This window comes from Trachurus japonicus, unplaced genomic scaffold (assembly GCF_045865225.1).
Source record: "Trachurus japonicus isolate A0001 unplaced genomic scaffold, Traja_1.0 AP030757.1".
NCBI classification, from domain to species: Eukaryota; Metazoa; Chordata; class Actinopteri; order Carangiformes; family Carangidae; genus Trachurus; species Trachurus japonicus.
In genome coordinates, this window is record NW_028220890.1 from 77400 (window position 1) to 101375 (window position 23976).

Sequence of the window (23976 nt, forward strand, 5' to 3'; positions counted from 1 at the left end):
GTGGTTTGTAACGGCTCCTCAAAGCTCCCATCAGCCCCCTTGGCTCACACAGGATGTTGTGTGGTTTTCCTCTGAGTGGGAGGTTTTCAACGTTAAAGACACAGAGGTATCTACAAATTAATCAACTTTAAGAGTCTCACTGATGTTTTAATTAACAAATAATCAAAATATACAGGTTTATTTTTCAAATGAAGACATTTTCTTCCTCTCTCTGCTCTCCTCACTCTATATTGATCCTTTTTCAACCACATATCAACGACTGCAATATCATATGGTGTCACACTTTCCCAAGTTCTCTCATCAAACTACATCTTTACAAAAGAAAGTTGTTGGTGCAGTAACATGGTCTGACTTCACTGCTCCCTCTGGCCCACTCTTCTACACCTCTGGTCTCCTGAGGCTTCCTGATTACAACACCTATCACACTGCCTGGATCATGTTCCAGGTTATCAATAGACTCAACAATCGATCATGTGAGCTCGTCACAATCTCCCGTCCCCTGCACACACACAATACCAGAAAAATAAAAATCTTATTTGAGTGAAAAAGTGAAAACTCAAATATACTAACAGTATTGTGTGTAGAGGTTTTCATCACTTCAACTCTTCATCTTTGATTTATTCTCACTCTTTTTTCTGAATGATGATTTTTCCCAGACTTCTTCTCAGACCAGTTTCTCTGAGTGAAAAGTTTCTTGCTCTGGATTTTAATGTGACAGCAGATTAAAAAAGTGTGTCACCATGATGCAGAAACACAACAACACATTCAGCTTGGTGGTGAAGTAACACTGTCACTTGTTGTTGAACAGCTGTGATGGAAACACAAAAGTACAAATCCACAGAGCCCCTCAGCTGTGATTTTAACCCTTCAACTTCCCTTCACTTTATTCACTTCACTTCAATAACATCAGTCAGTTTCTATGGACTTGAATTATCATGATTTTCTTCCACTGATGAAATATCCAAAGTTCAGACTCCATCAAAAGTCAAAAGAGCTCAAGGCAAAGATAAAAACAAATTCACATCTAGTTTGTTTTGGGTAAAAAAAAAAAAATTAAAAATCAACTTGAGTTCATGTCTCAGTTTTTGATGAGCTCCTCTCTGTTGCCACCGACTGTCAGGAGTCAAACCTTCACACTGCTGCTCTCTGCTGGTTGAGACAACACACTGCTTCATCTCCACACACTTCCACTTGTAGACTGTTTTTTTTAAAAGCTGTACATTTGATCATTATTGTTGAGATAAATCACACTGACTCCACCTTTAATGAGGTGTCTTCTATAAATGGAGTCCTCTGCTGCTCCTGTTGCTCTAATGAATTAGATTCAAGATTTCTCTTTTTGTCGTTCCTTGTCCACTTCGTACATTAGAATAAGAACGTAATGAGAACAGATAACATAAAAACATGAGACGTATCGGTGGAACATCAGCCTGAGCTCAGTGTGTTAAAGTGCTTTCAGTAAAGTGTAAATAGTCGACACACAGCAGCACAGTGTGTAGCTGCTGAACCAGGAGGTGAGGCCATAGGATAAAACAGACTCAATGGTGCCAGTAAAAGGTGGTGAGGAGGGGGAGGGGGAGGCTGCTGTTTTCTGATGGTGGAGGGGACGGAGCTGCTGATGTGGCTTTTTGACAACGGCTGTGGTGTTGGGATTTAGAAACTTTATTTTTTTTCTTCTAATAAAAGAATTGTTAAACACTTGAACTGCTCCACCACATCGACAGGACGATGATCAAACAGAGGAAAATAAAGACAGGTGCTGTGGTGTCTCCCAATAACCAGCTCCTTAGTCTCATTTCCATCAATAACCAGGACACTGTCCTCACCACACTTGGTCAGCTCACCACTGTAGTGACAACATGTCCACTCATTAACTGTGTTACCATGACGACAAAAGACCAACCAGCACCGTGTCGTCAGCATGTTTATACAATGGACATCTACAGACAGTTTAGTTTCATCCTGTGTGTGATTTACATCAACAATAATAAACAATATACAACTGTGAGAAATACAGTCTACAAGTGGAGAAGACAGGAAGTGTGTGGAGATGAAGCAGTGTGTTGTCTCAACCAGTCCAGCAGAGAGCAGCAGTGTGAAGGTTTGACTCCTGACAGTCGCTGGCAACAGAGAGGAGCTCATCAGAACCTTTCACCCAAAATAAACTAGATGTGAATTTGTTTTTATTCTTTTGAATTCAGAAATAAAGACAAACATCAGATTGTTTTTTTTCTTTTCACTGAAACAATATTGTTAAATCTTGTTTAAATGGAGAAACAGAGTGAAAACAAAGCAGACAAAGTGACGGACTGTCCCTTTAAGAAGTGTGTGATCAGTGTCAGAGTCAGTTCCACCACTTCGAACAGGATTTCTGTTTCTATCGTTGACTCTGTTTCTGAGGATGTGTGATCTCCTGGTGCTGCTGAGCTTTTCTTTCATCACAGTTCATCCCAGACACAATCTGTGACTCTGAGCAGTCGGATCATTTTCACCTTGAACAACTGTTTGAAGAGCGACTGTGTGTTCTGGTCACGTGGTGAAAATCATCTCTTCACAGTCGTAGACAGGAGCCACATCAGTCCACGACTCCTCCCACTGTGTTTGTGTGATGGATTTGACACAATGAGCATCGACACTGGTCCAGACAAAGGTCCAGTCTGCAGGTCCAGAGGGGGGACATGTGGATTCAGTCGGACACTTCACAGGACCGTCCTCTGGCTTCGTCTGCACACACTCATCATTCAAAGCAGAAGTAAAATTAATGGAGTCTGAACTTTGTATATTTCATCAGTGGAAGAAAATCATGATAATTCAAGTCCATAGAAACTGACTGATGTTGAAGTGAAGTGAATAAAGTGAAGGGAAGGTGAAGGGTTAAAATCACAGCTGAGGGGCTCTGTGGATTTGTACTTTTGTGTTTCCATCACAGCTGTTCAACAACAAGTGACAGTGTTACTTCACCACCAAGCTGAATGTGTTGTTGTGTTTCTGATTCAAGGTGACACACTTTTTTTTCCCTTTTTTTTAATCTGCTGTCACATTAAAATCCAGAACAAGAAACTTTTCACTCAGAGAAACTGGTCTGAGAAGAAGTCTGGGAAAAATCATAATTCAGAAAAACGAGAGAGAATAAATCAAAGATGAAGAGTTGAAGTGATGAAAACCTCTACACACAATACTCAGGCTATTGTGCATTTGAGTTTTCACTTTTCCCCCCAAATAAGATTTATTTCTCCTGGTATTGTTTGTGTGCAGGAGACGGGAGATTGTGACGAGCTCACATGATCGATCGTTGAGTCTATTGATAACCTGGAACATGATCCAGGCAGTGTGATAGGTGTTGTAATCAGGAAGCCTCAGGAGACCAGAGGTGTAGAAGAGTGGGCCAGAGGGAGCAGTGAAGTCAGACCATGTTACTGCACCAACAACTTTCTTTTGTAAAGATGTAGTTTGATGAGAGAACTTGGGAAAGTGTGACACCATATGATATTGCAGTCGTTGATATGTGGTTGAAAAAGGATCAATATAGAGTGAGGAGAGCAGAGAGACGAAGAAAATGACATCATTTGAAAAATAAACCTGTGTATTTTGATAATATGTTCACTAATTCATCAGTGAGACTCTTAAAGTTAATTAATTTGTGGATACCAAGACATTTTGTTGATTTTAGTCTCTGTATCTTTAATGGTGAGATGGATAAAAACTGTGTTACTTTGATTTCTGATATAATTAAATTCAATGTAATTTGTGTTATTTATGTTGAGTGATAATTTGTTGCATTTGAACCAAGTCTCCACTTTCTCCATTCCCATGTTTTGGACAGGAGCAAGTTGGTGTCATCAGCAAACAGGACTTTATGTTGAATGTCAAACACATTCACGAAATAATTTATATACAATATAAATAAAAGAGTTGTTTCCACTTTAATGTTGCTGCCATGAAATGATCATTTTCTGATCCACAGAGTTTGTCACGTTCCTTTTTCTGAAAACCTCCCACTCAGAGGAAAACCACACAACATCCTGTGTGAGCCAAGGGGGCTGATGGGAGCTTTGAGGAGCCGTTACAAACCACGTGGCCTCGTCTCAGCTCACAGCTCGTCCTTGTTTGTCCTCGGCTGCATCAGAGCTCCACTTCTCCCCAGGTTCACCAGAGGAAACACCACAGCACAAAATGCTTTTCCTCCCAGCTGCTGCTCTGTGCTGTCTGTGTTCAGGTGAGTGTTTCCACACAACCAGGAGCCAACACACTCAACCTGTCACTAACACTCACACACTCACCTTCATCTACCTGTCTGTGTCTCTACAGCGCTGGTTACCATGGCAGCAGAGGTGCTGATTCAGGACCAGTTATCATTGACCAGGAGAGTTGATGATACTGTCTCATTCAGCTGTGGAGGAACTGACCAGTGTGACAGTGATTATGTACTCTGGTACCAGAAGAAAGAGACGGAAACATTCAGACTGATTCTTGAAATTGATAGAGATGATGGCACCATATCCTCAGGTTACGACCATCCTCAGAAAGATGATTTCACATCTGTTAAAAAGAACGGCTGGGAGTTGGAGATAAAGAAAGTTAAACCCTCTCATTCAGCCTCCTACTACTGCTCCTGTCTGAAGAGTGATCCCTCACAGTGAGAAAAGATCCGTGCCGCCTGTACAAAAACCTCCAGATGAACACAAGTCAAACAGTGGTAGTGACAGGAAGAGAGCAGTCGACCACAGACCACGTTCACATGTTTCACCTGCAGCTCAGACGCCTTTTCAAGACTTTTCTATGATATTGATTCATGTTTTCATCAGATATTTCAGCAGGTTTCCTGTTGTTCCCCACAGTGACGACAAAGAAGAAACACACAAGCTCAACGACAAAACAAGATGAAGACAAAACAAGAACAACTACTAAAACAATAAGAGGTCTGGAGCTCTCCGGATGTTTGACCATAAACCAAAGTATTGGACAAAGTGAAATGTGACCTGATGGTGGCGCCAGATGAAGATTCAGAGGTTCAGCAAAGTGAGCAGCTTCATCCTGAGGGGAACATGAACGTCTGAACCAGTTTCAATGGGAATATTTGTTGAGATATTTGAGTGTGAACAAAAAGGAAAAACATCAAGAGACCATGTCATGTTGATATGAACATTAGAGAAACACATGATGGAGCTGAAACATGATCCTGGTTCATAATGTGTCGCCTCAGCTGACACATTCAGCAGCAGCAGGTTTTTGTATTAGTCTTTCTCACTGTGGGAGCTGGTGGTCCCACCTCATCTTTGGCTCTGGGACTAAACTGTTTGTAACAGGTAAGAACAAACTTCTATTTTCCTTCAGTTGTTTTGTTGAAGAAATTGAAAATGTGTTTGAAGTCAGAAATTCAAAGAAATATTCATTTTAACAAAAATAAAAAACTTTAGGAGAAATAGGCCTAGATGAATCTATTAAAACATTACACTTATTGGATGATATTTAAAAATTAATAAAGTAGACTCAACTTAATTAATAGATGGAAATATAATTATTCTGGATATACAATTAACGTTGATTTATACGTTTATAATAATGTTACCAACAGCACAGTTGATTTATAAAATGTTAAAACTGTTCATCTAGCCTAATCAAAAATAAATATATTTTATACAACAGAGAATGTAACTAAATGTTACTGTTGTTTTAATTTAGGCTCAAAACAAAATATAGTAGTAAAATAAATGTTATATGAAATCAGTCAAAATTAATATAAAAGTATGTAAGTAGTATAAAGTATAAATATTTTAGTCTGTCTGTTTTTTCTCTTTATATCTAATATGAAATGAAAATTAAAACAAATGAACATTTGTTAATCCTGCATATTCTTGATCTGTCATTATTTAGATAATAAATATTTTGATCTGCTGAAATGAGACACTTGAAACAATGTATGAAAAAATCCATGCACACTTTTTCAATATTTTATTGTTGTCAGAAAATATCAATTTAAACAGGCTGATGTTCATAGGAATTTTTAAAATATAATTGCTATGATGATTTACGGTATATCAAACTGTTTATTTTTTTAAATTAACATTATTCTTGAAACTAAATAAATATACGTATATAATAATGTGATGATATATCATGAAGATGATTTAGATAATGTGAAGATAAAATCATTTTCCATCTCTGTCTTTCTTGATGTTGACTGATGAAATAGTCCATGATACATGATGTGTAAATGCTACAATGCTGAATCATATGATTATGACGAATATAGCAAACATAAAATGTTTGGTTAGTTCTGTATTCTTTATCTATCATAATTTAGATAATAATAGCCTAAATATTTTTGATCTGTTAGAATCACACACTGAAAACATACTCAATTTAAGAAAAACACATGCACACTTTAATATTTAATTAATATGTTGTCAGAAAATATGATTTTAGGTTGATTTTAATATTAATGGAACATAATATCATTTCTATGATAATATGTTTCTTTGATACTGTGTATCTTACAGTTGTTGTTGTTGTTGTTGTTGCTGTGTTTGTATTATTATAGCCTACCTAAAACTAAATAAATTTCATGATAAAATGTGAGGATAAAATATAAGAAAAACAATAAAAATACTATAAAGATTTTAAATCATTTTTCCATCTCTGTCTGTCTTGAGGTTGACTCCTCTGTGATGAAACAGTGAACACGTCCATGATACATGATGTGTAGATGCTGCAGCTCAGTAACTCTATGTACAGGTGAACCAGTGTGTGTGTGGACCTCTGTGCTGTATTGATGAGTAGTTGAGTGATCAGAGTCCATGTATTTTCCAGGATCAGACTGAAAGCAGTGCAGTGCTGGAAGCTGCTGTTGACTGTGTGAATGTGTGTCTGTGCTGCTTGTTGCTGCTGTCAAACTTCAGCTGAGCAGGTGGTGAAGCCCGTGGTGAGCGTGTACCCAGCAGCAGCCAGAGCCCACCTGGAGGGGAAGAGCTCCCTGCTGTGTGTGGCCTCAGCCATGTCTCCTCCTCTGGTCCAGTTCTCCTGGAAAAGACACAAGGAGGACGGTGAGCCTTCCCCTGCTGATGGAGAGCAGCTGGAGCTCACAGAGTCGGGACGCTCCGCCGCCATCTTGCTGGTGGACCGGCCAGAGGACGCCACGTATAAATACCGCTGCTACGTGAAGCACGAGGGGGGCACGGTGGAGGCCCAAACACTACAAGGTGATGAAGGCTCGGTGACTGTGTTGAGCAGTGATTCAGCTTCATGTGGAGACGCTGTCACAGAGAGCAGAGCAGCAGAGCTCACACATTTCTCACTACAACTCCAAACATCCCACTCCTTTTCTGTTTCAGAGCTTCCAGCTCCAGCAGCTCCCTGTCCTCCAGAGAGAGAGTCAGCACGCCTGGCAGCTCTGCACCAAGCTGACTGTAAGATCACCTGCTGCCTCTCTGCAGGGACAGCTCCACTGCTCTGCTGCACTTAGGGCCCAATATCAGTCTGTTCACTTTCTGCTCATCACTGAGGGACTCAAACATACACTCCCTGATTGTGTTAGAGTGTCCAACAGCACAACAAAGCCCAGTCACAGAGCTTTCACTGCACCATCTGACTAACAACACCTGTTGGGGGCGCTGGACTCAATGTCTCCACTCATTCATATTTCTATAGACGAATTCGGAGAACGTTTTGTGTATGCCGCCATCTTGCGGCGGCGCCATTGCTGCGGTGACATGTGTCAGTCATAGTAAACTGATTCTCTATGACAGCATCATAAATAGGCTGCATTTGTGATGTTTAGTGCCCCCCAGTAACTGATTAAGGTATCTTACATGAATACCAATATTCATTTAGTAATTAATCATTTGTTTGAGCGATTAGCAGGAAAGATTAGAGTAACAGGGAGATAAGAGACTGTATCATAAACGATATAACATACCGGTACGTTATGCGTGCTGACGTTAGCAAGCCAGCAGCGGGATATTTAATCATGTGGACAGGCTACATGAATAAGATTATAAAAACAACAACAACTTTTGCTTTGTTTTAGATATTCAAGAATATTTTATTGACCAGCTGGCCTCCGATGATCAGAAAAAACGTCAATTACAGGTCTCTGATTTATGGTCAAAATTACCTGAGCTCCGGATGGGTCGGACATATTTTACACCGGCTTTTAGACGACCATGATCACATCATATTGAAGGGATCAGTGAGACATTCACAGACTGTCCACACGATGTGAAGGTAACGGTGAGAAGGGAGGGTAGCCAGGTTGTACAGGTCAGCTGTGACTGCATCGCTGGCGGCTGCTGCTGCTGCTGCTGCTGCTGACACGCTGTACGTAACGTTACGGTCTAAACACGGACACTCCTCCTGAAGTAAGGGGCTGTGTTTTGCTGATATTAGAGCAGTCGAGGACGGCACATGTCCTCCCAGCCTTCCTGGACATGTTCGCAGAAGAGAAAGGGAAGAGAAAAGGTCCACTTGCATTCAAATGCCCGCTTCGCGCACAGAGCCAACAGCTGCCTGACTGTGAGTTGTCACCGCAGTAATGGCGGCCGTTCGATTTCCGGTGACGTCGCCGAATCAGTCTATACATGAAGAATGAATCTAATGAGTGTGTGAGGTCAAAGGTCACAGAAACAAAAACATCAGTGAGTCCAACTTCAAACTGTGTGTTTTTCTTTCAGTGGTTTGAATTGTCAGCACCACTTGACAGCAGAAGGTGATGAAGGCTTGGTGACTGTGTTGAGCAGTGATTCAGCTTCATGTGGAGACTCTGTCACAGAGAGCAGAGCAGCAGAGCACTGACTGATTTCTTGTTGACTCCTTTTCTGTTGCAGTGCTTCTTCCCCTGGATCCTCTCCAGCCTCAGTGCAGGGTGAAGCTGCTCTGTCTGCTCTACACAGTGCTGATAGTGAAGAGTCTGCTGTACTGCTGTGGACTCTCTCTGCTGATGAGCCTCACAAACAAGGGACCGTCCACCAGCTGCACACGTGCTGACTGACTGTTTTCTGCTCCACTTTACTCTCCATCACATCTCATCACTTCATCTCATTTATCTCTTTCATCACAGATTCAAGTCTAACGTGTCTCTTTATTCACACGTTAGAAATTTATTACATGTTTTTTATTTTATTTTTTTTATATTCATGCTTAAGTAGATACAGGTGTTATGAGATCAGGTTCAGAGAGCCTATCACTGATCTGCAGCTACAGATATAATACAAATATTTCCATTTGTTAAATTGAATCTCTTTATTGTTCTTTATCCACTTTTGATTGTGACTTATATATCAATATTCAATACTATACTTATATATCAACTTCACTGAATCATTATTTTTCTGGTATATATCATTTTGTTTATTGTTTATTTTACTTTCTAATGTTTCTTTTTAATATTGTCTGCAGAGTGTGACTGTTGTCAAATTCATTCACTGTAAAATTCTCAATATATCAATAAATTGGAGTGTTTGCTTTTGATTAAAACTTTGTTCTTACTTAATCAAATTTAATTTTAATATAAAATAATTGTAAACAGTCTCAGTTTTAATGTTAAGATTTATTGACACTTGCAGCTTTTTAAAACAGCATTTTTCCACATGTTTGAAATAAAAACAGAGAAATTGTGTCTGTCTTAGTTTTACTGAACCATGAACCCAGTTCTAAGAGTCATGAGGCGACACTCACATGTGACAGAACATGAGCCAACACAAACCTGATGATGCGTTCAAATGCAGCAGGTTTCTGTTGTGTTTTTTACCTGAGAAAATAACTGGGTCATTTTTTCAGGATTAATTAGGACCAGGCCTGGAATTTCGTCATTTTAGGGGCAGGGCCACTTGGCCTTTCATGTTGTCAATTTTTTGAGGGCACAAAGGCCAAAAGCCAGGGCAGCAAGGCCATAATATAAAACAATGATTTTAAATCCATGCCTTTAATGAATTTACTAACTACCGGTATCTGTTAAATTAATACATAAAACGGGCTCAAGCAAACCAGAAATTTTGTACTTTAAATTAATTTATGCATTTAATTTTTTGCACAAGGGTCCAGTCCTATGCAGCTATGTTTTGAAATTCCTATCTTACTTGTTTACTATTGCACTGGGCGATATGAGAAAAAATCCTATCACGATAATTTTTTTCATATCAGTCGACATCAATTTATATCACGATATAACTCAAATCACTATTTTGGTCAAGCTTAAATATTCCCTTATTGTCACAAGTGATATTTTAAGTTATCAGAAGGTTATTTTGTGAATTTTTTTTTTCCTGTCGAAAATTAAACATGACAGATGTAATGATGAACATTATACAACATCATATAAATAAAACACATGTTAGTGTAGTAGCTTGCCTGGGTCTGGGCAGTGTTCAGGTCGGCACAGTTGAACTTTACGCCGGAGTGCGGTGTGTTTTTTACAGTCTATGGTGTGAACACAACAGTCGCTCTGGGCTGAGCAGCAGCAGCAGCAGCAGAGCGGCCGCACCGTGACCGCGTCCGTTTGTTGTGTGAACGCGGCCGGACGTCGGTCCGCTCCAGCTGTCTGTCTGGCGTCTCCATTGTGAAAGTTTAGCGTTAGCCTACTTCAGAGTTAATGATGCACCACGCATCTTTTCACGGTCAGCCATCTGAGTTCTCCTTGACTCCTTCACATTTTCTTCCGAGGCAAAACTCTTTTTTTATTTTTTCTATTTTTTACCGGCGGTGTTCCTCTGCTGACGTGCACAGCTGTAGCCAAGGGGGTGGATCTGACTACACGCAGGCGTAGCTCACAGTCGGCCATATGAGAACGGGCAACTGTCTCTGACTCTGGCTGCAGTTACAGTGCAGTAGATAGGTGATCCAGTCATCTGCACTAAAAAAACGATTCATAACTCTGTGAAAAATAAATCAGTATGTAGCTATTACTTTAACTATTTGCATAATGTCACTATAATGTTACTTTTACAAAAAAAAAATACATTATTAAAATTATCCGTGATTCTAAATATGCTGCATCATAACTGCATAAACGTTCATAAAAATCAAACCGTTTTGAAATCGGACAAAAACTGAGCAAGTTGTGGTCATTATAGCAGAACATGCAGCAGAGGCTTAATGCTCTGAGGGAGAGAGTTGCCCGTCCCAAGATGGCCGCCGTACTGGCTACGCTTTGTCATTGGGAAACAGCTGCGGGTGAGTCATCTAGTTCTTATATATATCTATGGCTGTAGCAGCCCAAACACTTAGCACGTGTTGACATGTTGTGGCTTGGCTCTTTTCCAGCCACATGATTGGTTCGGCGAGTGGGGGGTGTTTGATGAAGTCACCTGGTTGGCCGGTGATAGATTGGTCATCAAACTGTTGTTATAGCCCGCCCGAGCGGTTTATGCCAGGCTCGAATCAAACCCACCCCGTGATGATGCTGCCAGAATGGCATTAAAATACGCATTGTTCTTTCTTCAAAGACGCAGGTGTCAAAGCCGTGTTGATAGGAAAGAGGCAAAGGAGAAAACCGCAAAATCAACCGGGGCAGTGCGGGTGGGGCATCAAGGCCACTGTGGCCTTAGGGCAGATATTTTTTTCAAGGGCACAAGGCCAAATCGGACAGGCACTAGGGCCATGGCCCTCGTGAAATTCCTGCGCTGATTAGGACTGTCTCAAAGTAATAATGTCAACATTCAGTAGAAGCTAATTCCACACTGAAGTGTTACAGTAACTGCACAGAGATGTGTTGTTGCTGTGTTTTTATTCAAGCCACTCAACACACAGGGAAGCAGTGGAGGAGATTTAACAACCAATGGAGTCTGATTTATTTCATGTTTTAATGCTGTAAAACTGACTCTACTCCATGGGAGAGGATCTGCCAAAATTAATCAGATTTTTGTGTTTTTTATCATTAAACGTAAACATGAAGCATCTTTATCAACTTTTACACTGTGGACGTACAACTCTACGCTGATGACACTGATGTTACACACACCAATAAAACAGCAAATTTCAAAACCAGAAACATGAAATCATTTATGAGCCATTCGAAATACACAGATTAAATGAATAACATGATTTACTTTTAATGAACACAAATGTAAACTCAGGACAGTATTTACAGGAAACTGATAATGTAACAATATACAGACACAGAGGCGGTCCTGGCTAGTTTTACGCCCTGGGCGAAACCATCCCTTGGTGCCCCCCCCCCCCCCACACACACACAAAAAAGCCCCCACCAACGAACAAACACAAGAATATATTATAATCAGTGTTGGGGGGGTTTCTTTTAAAATGTATTCCCCTACAGATTACTGATTACATGTCCCAAAATCTGTAATCTGTAATACATTACACAAGTAATACTAATAGTACTTTCTGGATTACTTTTAGCGTATTTCAAAATCACCTGCCTGAGCGCCTTTAACACTGAATTTGATCTTACACATGATCTTATAGGCTACCGTGGTTCCTTTAAATTAAATCATCAATAAATGTGTTTGAATTTGTCAAACCACAGTTTAATTTGTTATTGATCATCCAGCCATATTTAAATGATTTTTTAAAAATAGCCAATCACATAAAATTATAGGCTTTAATTATATTAATGAATTATAATATAATTATATTAAAACTGAGCAGCTTGACTACAGCCTCTGAACCTCTAAAAAAAATACACAATTTAAAATAGTTTTTGTTTGTGAGCGTAGGGCCAGCAACATGATGATATTTTGAATATAAAGTAATGACATGAACCACTGTTCCATCTGTAGGCTAAAGTAAAAATGTGCTTAAACTCACTTCTCTGCTGAAGTCGGTGTGGTTTTGGAAACAGCGTGACGTTGCTGTTAAACCATGCTGCTCATTAGAAACATCATGACAGTCCAGGATCCTTTTAACAACGTGATCCTGTAGCAGTTCATTCATGTTGTTTACCAGAGACCGGACATTGAAGAGGAAGAAGAGGAATATTGCTGGGCATCCCGATAGCAACATTACCAAAATGAAGCCAACTTCAGGGCGAGGAGTTTAGCTCTTAACCCTCCTTTCTTTCCCCGCATGAGAGCCCTCTGGGCCGGCGGAGCATCCGACGTGAGACCTCAGCAGTCGCAAGTTGACCCCCCCCCCTTGCCTCTCCTGACACACACACAACCTGTAGTAGGCCTATGACTCTCAGCAGCAAGTTGACGTGACATAGGGGCGCCCCAGCGACCACTCCACTAACTTGACGGCGAGTTTTGTTTTTTCTTTTTTTTTTGGAGAGCGCTCGTGCGCCCTCACAAAGATTGCGCCCTGGGCGGTCGCCCATATTGCCCATAGCTAAAACCGGCCCTGTACAGACAACAACATTTAATGATGTTTTTAAAGACATTAAATGAATTCAGTTAGATATTCACATACATCTGACATGTTTCAATCCCAAAAATTAATTTTAAAATGTGTTGAAAATGATACAAAATGACTGTAAATTTACTTCAGCAGCAACTAAACAAGACTGAAAGTTTTCTTTGATCAACTTGTAGAGACGTCACATCAGAAAACTCTCCTCTGTGTCCTGTTGGAGGCTCCTGACAAACAACCTGCACCAGTTGTGTAGCAGCTCTTTGTTGCAGGGGTCAAATGTAACGTGACCTTCGGCTGCTAAAACTCCACATCCCCATGACAACATGAGCTGGACCAGAGCTCCAGGTGGGTGGTGTTTGTGGGTCTGTGAGCTCAGATGAACTCTGTGTGGGTGGAGGGCTCAGTGGAAACAAGTGTCACTAATAGACAAACCACAGAGATGAGTGTGTTCATGAGTGTGTAGAGCAGCAGATATGAATCTGTTCTCACTAGTTATTAGGACGGACTGAAAAACTTCTGAGAACCAATCAACACTTCCTTTCCCGCAGCAGACGAACCGTGTGGCTTTCTGCTCTGCAGCCTCCACAACGTGAGCTGTGGCTTTTCACCTCAACAACACAACGACAGCTACAAACACACACTCTGATAAAGAGTCAATGCAGGAAGGATCTTTGTAATGTTACACAACATTTAGCAGCTTGTAGATAATGTCACCTATGTATATTGTATTTACTTATATATTTGTATCAGTAAAGTTTCAAATTGATATTTCCAACTTAACCTGATGTTGAAGTAACTCACCTGCTGTTTTATTTGTGTGTGTAAACATCAGTGTCATCAGCACTGACTGAGAAATGTGTTAAAGATGTTTAATAATCAAGGTAAATGTCACATCGAGGCTCCTCAATCTGCTCAGGTCCCATTTTATTATCTGACTCTAATTCGTCCAGTGTTTTTAGTCTTTAGAGAGTTCACAAGAGACAAACTACAAACTGAAGACATTTTGACTGAGGTGTTGGTGGATGTTAAATTGGGAAAGACTCACAGTCAAAGGCAACAAAGTAGAAATATTTAAACCAACAATTTGAAAAGATTATGATATTAAATTTAATCATATTCAATATTAAAATTTTCTGGGTTTAGGTGATGTCACACCTATAGTCAATATTATATATAAGTATATAAATGAACATTAGCTGTACGTATATTTTTAGGAATCAAAATCATCAGTAATTATTCTTGATAATTGTGTTCATAATTAGGTCACCAAATTTTTTGACTATTGACACCCAAGGCAATTCTTTACTATTATGAAGCAATTTACACTTAAATGTTCATTAATCTGTAAATTATCCAAATTTGAATTGCTTTTTATATTTTACCTGTCACATTTTGCCAATGAATCAAATTATTTCTAGGTTCAATGAAAATTCTACTCCAAATTGTAAGTGTTTGACCTGAGACCATGAGAGTTTTCAACACCGACTGAGTGTAAAAATATGCGTATAATAAAAGGATTTGTTTTGACTGGCTCTGATTGAAAAGAATTGGACAGTTTCAAAAGTGTCACATATCAGGTGTAAAATGAAGCACTGCATTGAAAATATGTAATGTAATGAAAATTGATCAATATCAATACAGTTTTATTTGATGATTTATTGAAATACAGAATAAAAAACAAAATCACATGATATTGAAATTAAACAATAACACTGAAAGAAAGAAAGAAAGAAAGATAGAAAGAAAGAAAGAAAGAAAGAAAGAAAGAAAGAAAGAAAGAAAGAAAGAAAGAAAGAAAGAAAGAAAGAAAGAAGAGAAATTAAAGAGATGAAATTAAATATAAAATTCTGTTATAACAAATCATGAGTAAAAGTGGAAAATATAAAATACAACATCATAATACAACACGACAAATGCAACTTTACCAAGTAAAAATACAAATGTATATGTGTTTAACCCCTTAATGTCTTAGGGCCCAGCATGCATTAAAAGCAATGGGACCCATAGGCCAGTGGGTTTCAAGGGGTTAATTTTTTAGGCTAATAGTAAAATCTGAAAATGAAGAGACACATCAGACTTGAATCTTTGACGAAAGAGATAAATGAGATGAAGTGATGAGATGTGATGGAGAGTAAAGTGGAGCAGAAAACAGTCAGTCAGCACGTGTGCAGCTGGTGGACGGTCCCTTGTTTGTGAGGCTCATCAGCAGAGAGAGTCCACAGCAGTACAGCAGACTCTTCACTATCAGCACTGTGTAGAGCAGACAGAGCAGCTTCACCCTGCACTGAGGCTGGAGAGGATCCAGGGGAAGAAGCACTGCAACAGAAAAGGAGTCAACAAGAAATCAGTCAGTGCTCTGCTGCTCTGCTCTCTGTGACAGAGTCTCCACATGAAGCTGAATCACTGCTCAACACAGTCACCAAGCCTTCATCACCTTCTGCTGTCAAGTGGTGCTGACAATTCAAACCACTGCAGCATCACTGAGAGAAAAACACACAGTTTGAAGTTGGACTCACTGAGTTTTTTGTTTTTGTGACCTTTGACCTCACTCACTCATTAGATTAATTCTTCATGTATAGAAATATGAATGAGTGGAGACATTGAGTACAGCGCCCCCAACAGGTGTTGTTAGTCAGATGGTGCAGTGAAAGCTCTGTGACTGGGCTTTGTTGTGCTGTTGGACACTCTAACACAATCAGGGAGTGTATGTTTGAGTCCCTCAGTGATGAGCAGAAAGTGAACAGACTGATATTGGGCCCTAAGTGCAGCAGAGCAGTGGAGCTGTCCCTGCAGAGAGGCAGCAGGTGATCTTACAGTCAGCTTGGTGCAGAGCTGCCAGGCGTGCTGACTCTCTCTCTGGAGGACAGGGAGCTGCTGGAGCTGGAAGCTCTGAAACAGAAAAGGAGTGGGATGTTTGGAGTTGTAGTGAGAAATGTGTGAGCTCTGCTGCTCTGCTCTCTGTGACAGCGTCTCCACATGAAGCTGAATCACTGCTCAACACAGTCACCGAGCCTTCATCACCTTGTAGTGTTTGGGCCTCCACCGTGCCCCCCTCGTGCTTCACGTAGCAGCGGTATTTATACGTGGCGTCCTCTGGCCGGTCCACCAGCAAGATGGCGGCGGAGCGTCCCGACTCTGTGAGCTCCAGCTGCTCTCCATCAGCAGGGGAAGGCTCACCGTCCTCCTTGTGTCTTTTCCAGGAGAACTGGACCAGAGGAGGAGACATGGCTGAGGCCACACACAGCAGGGAGCTCTTCCCCTCCAGGTGGGCTCTGGCTGCTGCTGGGTACACGCTCACCACGGGCTTCACCACCTGCTCAGCTGAAGTTTGACAGCAGCAACAAGCAGCACAGACACACATTCACACAGTCAACAGCAGCTTCCAGCACTGCACTGCTTTCAGTCTGATCCTGGAAAATACATGGACTCTGATCACTCAACTACTCATCAATACAGCACAGAGGTCCACACACACACTGGTTCACCTGTACATAGAGTTACTGAGCTGCAGCAACACATCATGTATCATGGACGTGTTCACTGTTTCATCACAGAGGAGTCAACTTCAAGAAAGGCAGAGATGGAAAAATGATTTAAAATCTTTATATCATTTTAATTGTCTTTCTTATATTTTATCCTCACATTTTATCATATATTAATTTAGTTTTAGGTAGGCTATAATAATACAAACACAGCAACATCAAACAACTGTATAGTATCAAAGAAACATATTATCATAGAAATGATATTATGTTCCATTAATATTAAAATCAACCTAAAATCATATTTTCTGACAACATATTAATTAAATATTAAAGTGTGTTAAATTGAGTATGTTTTCAATCTGTGATTCTAACAGATCAAAAATATTAAGGCTATTATTATTTAAATTGTGATAGATAAAGAATATACAGAACTAACCAAACATTTTATGTTTGCTATATTCGTCATAATGATTCAGCATTGTAGCATTTACACATCATGTATCATGGACTATTTCATCAGAGAGGAGTCAACATCAAGAAAGACAGAGATGGAAAATGATTTTATCTTCACATTATCTAAATCATCTTCATGATATATCATCACATTATTATATACGTATATTTATTTAGTTTCAAGAATAGCGCTAATTTTAAAAAATTAACTGTTTGATATACCGTAAATCATCATAGCAGTTCTATTAAAAATATTCCTATGAACATCAGCCTGTTTAAATTGATATTTTCTGACAACAATAAAGTGTGCATGGACTTTTTTCATACATTGTTTCAAGTGTCTCATTCTAGCAGATCAAAATATTTATTATCATCTAAATAATGACAGATCAAGAATATACAGGAGTAACCAAATGTTCATGTTTTTTCATTTTCGTTTCATATTAGATAAATAAATCGAAAAAACAGACAGACAGATACTATTTACATACTTTCATATTAATTTTGACTGATTTCATATAACATTTATTTTACTACTATATTTTTGTTTTGAGCCTAAATTAAAACAACAGTAAAATTTAGTTACATTCTCTGTTGTATAAAATATATTTATTTTTGATTAGATGAACAGTTTTAACATTTTATAAATTAACTGTGCTGTTAAGGTAACATAATTATAAACCTATAAATCAACGTTAATTGTAGCCTATATCCAGAATACTTATATTTCCTTCTCATTAAGTTGAGTCTACTTTATTAATTTTTAAATATCATCCAATATGTGTAATATTTTAATAGATTCATCTATTTCTCCTAAAGTTGTTTATTTTTGTTAAAATGAATATTTCTTTGAATTTCTGACTTCAAACACATTTTCAACTTCTTCAACAAAACAACTGAAGGAAAAAAGAAGAAGTTTGTTCTTACCTGTTACAAACAGTTTAGTCCCAGAGCCAAAGGGGTAGTACCAGCCTGAGTCTCCACAGTGAGAAAGACTAATACAAAAACCTGCTGCTGCTGAATGTGTCAGCTGAGGCGACACATTATGAACCAGGATCATGTTTCAGCTCCATCATGTGTTTCTCTAATGTTCATATCAACATGACATGGTCTCTTGTTGTTTTTCCTTTTTGTTCACACTCAAATATCTCAACAAATATTCCCATTGAAACTGGTTCAGACGTTCATGTTCCCCTCAGGATGAAGCTGCTCACTTTGCTGAACCTCTGAATCTTCATCTGGCGCCACCATCAGGTCACATTTCACTTTGTCCAATACTTTGGTTTATGGTCAAACATCCGGAGAGCTCCAGACCTCTTATTGTTTTAGTAGTTTTTCTTGTTTTGTCTTCATCTTGTTTTGTCGTTGAGCTTGTGTGTTTCTTCTTTGTCGTCACTGTGGGGAACAACAGGAAACCTGCTGAAATATCTGATGAAAACATGAATCAATATCATAGAAAAGTCTTGAAAAGGCGTCTGAGCTGCAGGTGAAACATGTGAACGTGGTCTGTGGTCGACTGCTCTCTTCCTGTCACTACCACTGTTTGACTTGTGTTCATCTGGAGGTTTTTGTACAGGCGGCACGGATCTTTTCTCACTGTGGGGGATCTCTCTTCCAACAGGAGCAGTAGTAGGAGGCTGAATGAGAGAATTTAACTTTCTTTATCTCCAACCCCCAGCCGTTCTGTTTCTTAACAGATGTAAAATCATCTTTCTGAGGATGGCGTGAGTATTCTCGGTCTATTTTGCCACTACCTCTATTAATATCAAGAATCACTTGGAATGTTTCTGTCTCTTTCTTCTGGTACCAGTATATAAAAGAGTCATCACACCGGTCAGTTCGTCCACAGCTGAATGAGACAGTTTCACCAACTCTCCTGGTCAATGATAACTGGTCCTGAATCAGCACCTCTGCTGCCATGGTAACCAGCGCTGTAGAGACACAGACAGGTAGATGAAGGTGAGTGTGTGAGTGTTAGTGTGGTATATTGATGTGTTGATGAAAAGAAGGGTTCACCGCTGACACGTCTTCGCTTGTATTCAAAAAAGAAGTTTATTAACAAAGATCAGCGTACAAAAATGCTGAATCCTGGAGCATCTCTGGTCCAAAATGAGATCTCTCTCTACTGGCCCAAAGCTCTGACCTTATATATGTTTCTAACTCCAAACACTCCACCTTCTCCAAACTAAGGAATGCAACTAATCAACAAAGACAACCTTGATCTGGATCATTTACTTTCTGGCATTTAACCTCTTGACCAAATCGATAACTTTTGGGTTACCATAGGTCAACAGAAGAAGATGCCCTTGACCTAAGGTTTCAGCCTTTAGGCTAAACAAAACAATCATCAACTTTCCAACAGACCAAATTGCTTCTAGGAGGGATATGGAACCCATGAAGCAGAGCATCAGTTCACATTCCTTCAGTTCAGAGAAAGCACACACACAAAGAAGAACATAAGACAATACAAGATTTTTACGCAAGAAAGTTAAGGTGTATAATACACTACATTAGTGACAGGTTGAGTGTGTTGGCTCCTGGTTGTGTGGAAACACTCACCTGAACACAGACAGCACAGAGCAGCAGCTGGGAGGAAAAGCATTTTGTGCTGTGGTGTTTCCTCTGGTGAACCTGGGGAGAAGTGGAGCTCTGATGCAGCCGAGGACAAACAAGGACGAGCTGTGAGCTGAGACGAGGCCACGTGGTTTGTAACGGCTCCTCAAAGCTCCCATCAGCCCCCTTGGCTCACACAGGATGTTGTGTGGTTTTCCTCTGAGTGGGAGGTTTTTACAAGGGGAAAGAAAAGTGATGAACTCTGGTGAGTGGATCAGAGAAAATGATCATTTCATGCAACATTAAAGTGGAAATAGTTTCTTATATATATATTGTATGTCAATTATTTTTTGTGAATGCGTTCCTGTTTGCTGATGACACCAACTTGCTCCTGTCCAAAACATGGAGCTGGAGAAAGTGGAGACTTGGTTCAAATGCAACAAATTATCATATCAATGAAACAAATTGAATTTCTTTCCACCAGAAATCAAAGTAACACAGTTTATATCCATCTCACCATTAAAGATACAGAGACTAAAATCAACTAAATGTCTTGGTATCCACAAATGAATCAACTTTAAGAGTCTCATTGATGTTTTAATTATCAAATTATCAGAATATACAGGTTAATTTTTCAAATGAAGACATTTTCTTCCTCTCTCTGCTCTCCTCACTCTATATTGATCCATTTTTCAACCACATATCAACGACTGCAATATCATATGGTGTCACACTTTCCCAAGTTCTCTCATCAAACTACATCTTTAAAAAAGAAAGTTGTTGGTGCAGTAACATGGTCTGACTTCACTGCTCCCTTTGGCCCACTCTTCTACACCTCTGGTCTCCTGAGGCTTCCTGATTACAACACCTATCACACTGCCTGGATCATGTTCCAGGTTATCAATAGACTCAACAATCGATCATGTGAGCTCGTCACAATCTCCCGTCTCCTGCACACAAACAATACCAGGAAAAATAAATCTTATTTGGGGGGAAAAGTGAAAACTCAAATGCACAATAGCCTGAGTATTGTGTGTAGAGGTTTTCATCACTTCAACTCTTCATCTTTGATTTATTCTCACTCTTTTTTTCTGAATGATGATTTTTCCCAGACTTCTTCTCAGACCAGTTTCTCTGAGTGAAAAGTTTCTTGCTCTGGATTTTAATGTGACAGCAGATTTAAAAAAAAAGTGTGTCACCATGATACAGAAACACAACAACACATTCAGCTTGGTGGTTGTTGAACATCTGTGACGGAAACACAAAAGTACAAATCCACAGAGCCCCTCAGCTGTGATTTTAACCCTTCAACTTCCCTTCACTTTATTCACTTCACTTCAATAACATCAGTCAGTTTCTATGGACTTGAATTATCATGATTTTCACCACCGATGAAATATACAGAGTTCAGACTCCATTAATTTTACCTATTTAAATAAAGTTCTGCTTTGAATGATGAGTGTGTGCAGACGAAGCCAGAGGACGGTCCTGTGAAGTGTCCGACTGAATCCACATGTCCCCCCTCTGGACCTGCAGACTGGACCTTTGTCTGGACCAGTGTCGATGCTCATTGTGTCAAATCCATCACACAAACACAGTGGGAGGAGTCGTGGACTGATGTGGCTCCTGTCTACGACTGTGAAGAGATGATTTTCACCACGTGACCAGAACACACAGTCGCTCTTCAAACAGTTGTTCAAGGTGAAAATGATCCGACTGCTCAGAGTCACAGATTGTGTCTGGGATGAACTGTGATGAAAGAAAAGCTCAGCAGCACCAGGAGATCACACATCCTCAGAAACAGAGTCAACGATAGAAACAGAAATCCTGTTCAAAGTGGTGGAACTGACTCTGACACTGATCACACACTTCTTAAAGGGACAGTCTGTCATTTTGTCTGCTCTGTTTTCACTCTGTGTTTCTCCATTTAAACAACATTTAACAATATTGTTTCAGTGAAAATAAGGAAATAATCTGATGTTTGTCTTAATGTCTGAATTAAAATAATAAGAAAAAAATTGACATCTAGTTTATTTTGGGTGAAAGGTTCTGATGAGCTCCTCTCTGTTGCCACCGACTGTCAGGAGTCAAACCTTCACACTGCTGCTCTCTGCTGGACTGGTTGAGACAACACACTGCTTCATCTCCACACACTTCCTGTCTTCTTCACTTGTAGACTGTATTTCTCACAGTTGTATATTGTTTATTATTGTTGATGTAAATCACACACAGGATGAAACTAAACGGTCTGTAGATGTCCATTGTATAAACACGCTGATGACACGGTGCTGGCTGGTCTTTTGTCGTCATGGTAACACAGTTGATCAGTGGACATGTTGTCACTACAGTGGTGAGCTGACCAAGTGTGGTGAGGACAGTGTCCTGGTTATTGATGGAAATGAGACTAAGGAGCTGGTTATTGGGAGACACCACAGCACCTGTCTTTATTTTCCTCTGTTTGATCATCGTCCTGTCGATGTGGTGGAGCAGTTCAAGTGTTTAACAACTCTTTTATTAGAAAAAATAAATAAAGTTTCTAAATCCAACACCACAGCCGTTGTCAAAAAGCCACATCAGCAGCTCCGTCCCCTCCACCATCAGAAAACAGCAGCCTCCCCCTCCCCCTCCTCACCACCTTTTACTGGCACCATTGAGTCTGTTTTATCCTATGGCCTCACCTCCTGGTTCAGCAGCTACACACTGTGCTGCTGTGTGTCGACTATTTACACTTTACTGAAAGCACTTTAACACACTGAGCTCAGGCTGATGTTCCACCGATACGTCTCATGTTTTTATGTTATCTGTTCTCATTATGTTCTTATTCTAATGTACAAAGTGGACAAGGAACTACAAAAAATAAATATTGAATCTCATTCATTAGAGCAACAGGAGCAGCAGAGGACTCCATTTATAGAAGACATCTCATTAAAGGTGGAGTCAGAGAGATTTACATCAAAAATAAGAATTACTGTAAATGTACTGCATCTATAAAAAAAAAAATACAGTCTACAAGTGGAAGTGTGTGGAGATGAAGCAGTGTGTTGTCTCAACCAGCAGAGAGCAGAGTGTGAAGGTTTGACTCCTGACAGTCGGTGGCAACAGAGAGGAGCTCATCAAAAACTGAGACATGAACTCAAGTTGATTTTTAATTGTTTTTTTTACCCAAAACAAACTAGATGTGAATTTGTTTTTATCTTTGCCTTCAGCTCTTTTGACTTTTGATGGAGTCTGAACTTTGGATATTTCATCAGTGGAAGAAAATCATGATAATTCAAGTCCATAGAAACTGACTGATGTTATTGAAGTGAAGTGAATAAAGTGAAGGGAAGTTGAAGGGTTAAAATCACAGCTGAGGGGCTCTGTGGATTTGTACTTTTGTGTTTCCGTCACAGCTGTTCAACAACAAGAGACAGTGTTACTTCACCACCAAGCTGAATGTGTTGTTGTGTTTCTGCATCATGGCGACACACTTTTGTTTTTCTGCTGTCACATTAAAATCCAGAGCAAGAAACTTTTCACTCAGAGAAACTGGTCTGAGAAGAAGTCTGGGAAAAATCATCGTTCAGAAAAAAGAGTGAGAATAAATCAAAGATGAAGAGTTGAAGTGATGAAAACCTCTACACACAATACTCAGGCTATAGTGCATTTGAGTTTTCACTTTTCCCCCCAACTGAGATTTTTATTTTCCTGGTATTGTTTGTGTGCAGGAGATGGGAGATTGTGACGAGCTCACATGATCGATTGTTGAGTCTATTGATAACCTGGAACATGATCCAGGCAGTGTGATAGGTGTTGTAATCAGGAAGCCTCAGGAGACCAGAGGTGTAGAAGAGTGGGCCAGAGGGAGCAGTGAAGTCAGACCATGTTACTGCACCAACAACTTTCTTTTGTAAAGATGTAGTTTGATGAGAGAACTTGGGAAAGTGTGACACCATATGATATTGCAGTCGTTGATATGTGGTAGAAAAAGGATCAATATAGAGTGAGGAGAGCAGAGAGAGGAAGAAAATGTCTTCATTTGAAAAATAAACCTGTATATTTTGATAATTAAAACATCAGTGAGACTCTTAAAGTTGATTAATTTGTGGATACCTCTGTGTCTTTAACGTTGAAAACCTCCCACTCAGAGGAAAACCACACAACATCCTGTGTGAGCCAAGGGGGCTGATGGGAGCTTTGA

The 23976-nt window shown here is 39.7% G+C and overlaps 1 protein-coding gene and 1 pseudogene across 2 annotated transcripts; one reads left to right on the plus strand and one right to left on the minus strand.

Moving 5' to 3' along the window:
* The first annotated feature begins 4052 nt into the window (after window positions 1–4052).
* Window positions 4053–9060, plus strand: LOC146960027 (immunoglobulin lambda-1 light chain-like). Its single transcript, XM_085772688.1, has 6 exons — window positions 4053–4216; window positions 4309–4636; window positions 5257–5306; window positions 6900–7199; window positions 7332–7406; window positions 8823–9060. Exons 1-6 carry the CDS (start codon window positions 4174–4176, stop codon window positions 8984–8986), a joined length of 960 nt encoding a protein of 319 aa, XP_085628814.1. The 5' UTR covers window positions 4053–4173; the 3' UTR covers window positions 8987–9060.
* Window positions 9061–15176: 6116 nt separating this feature from the next.
* LOC146960028 (immunoglobulin lambda-1 light chain-like) lies at window positions 15177–19960 on the minus strand (annotated as a pseudogene). The gene is made up of 6 exons (XR_015035539.1): window positions 19803–19960; window positions 18827–19174; window positions 18171–18215; window positions 16327–16626; window positions 16120–16194; window positions 15177–15621 (listed from the first exon to the last, which is right to left on the minus strand). The product of XR_015035539.1 is annotated as an immunoglobulin lambda-1 light chain-like (transcript).
* Window positions 19961–23976: the final 4016 nt, after the last annotated feature.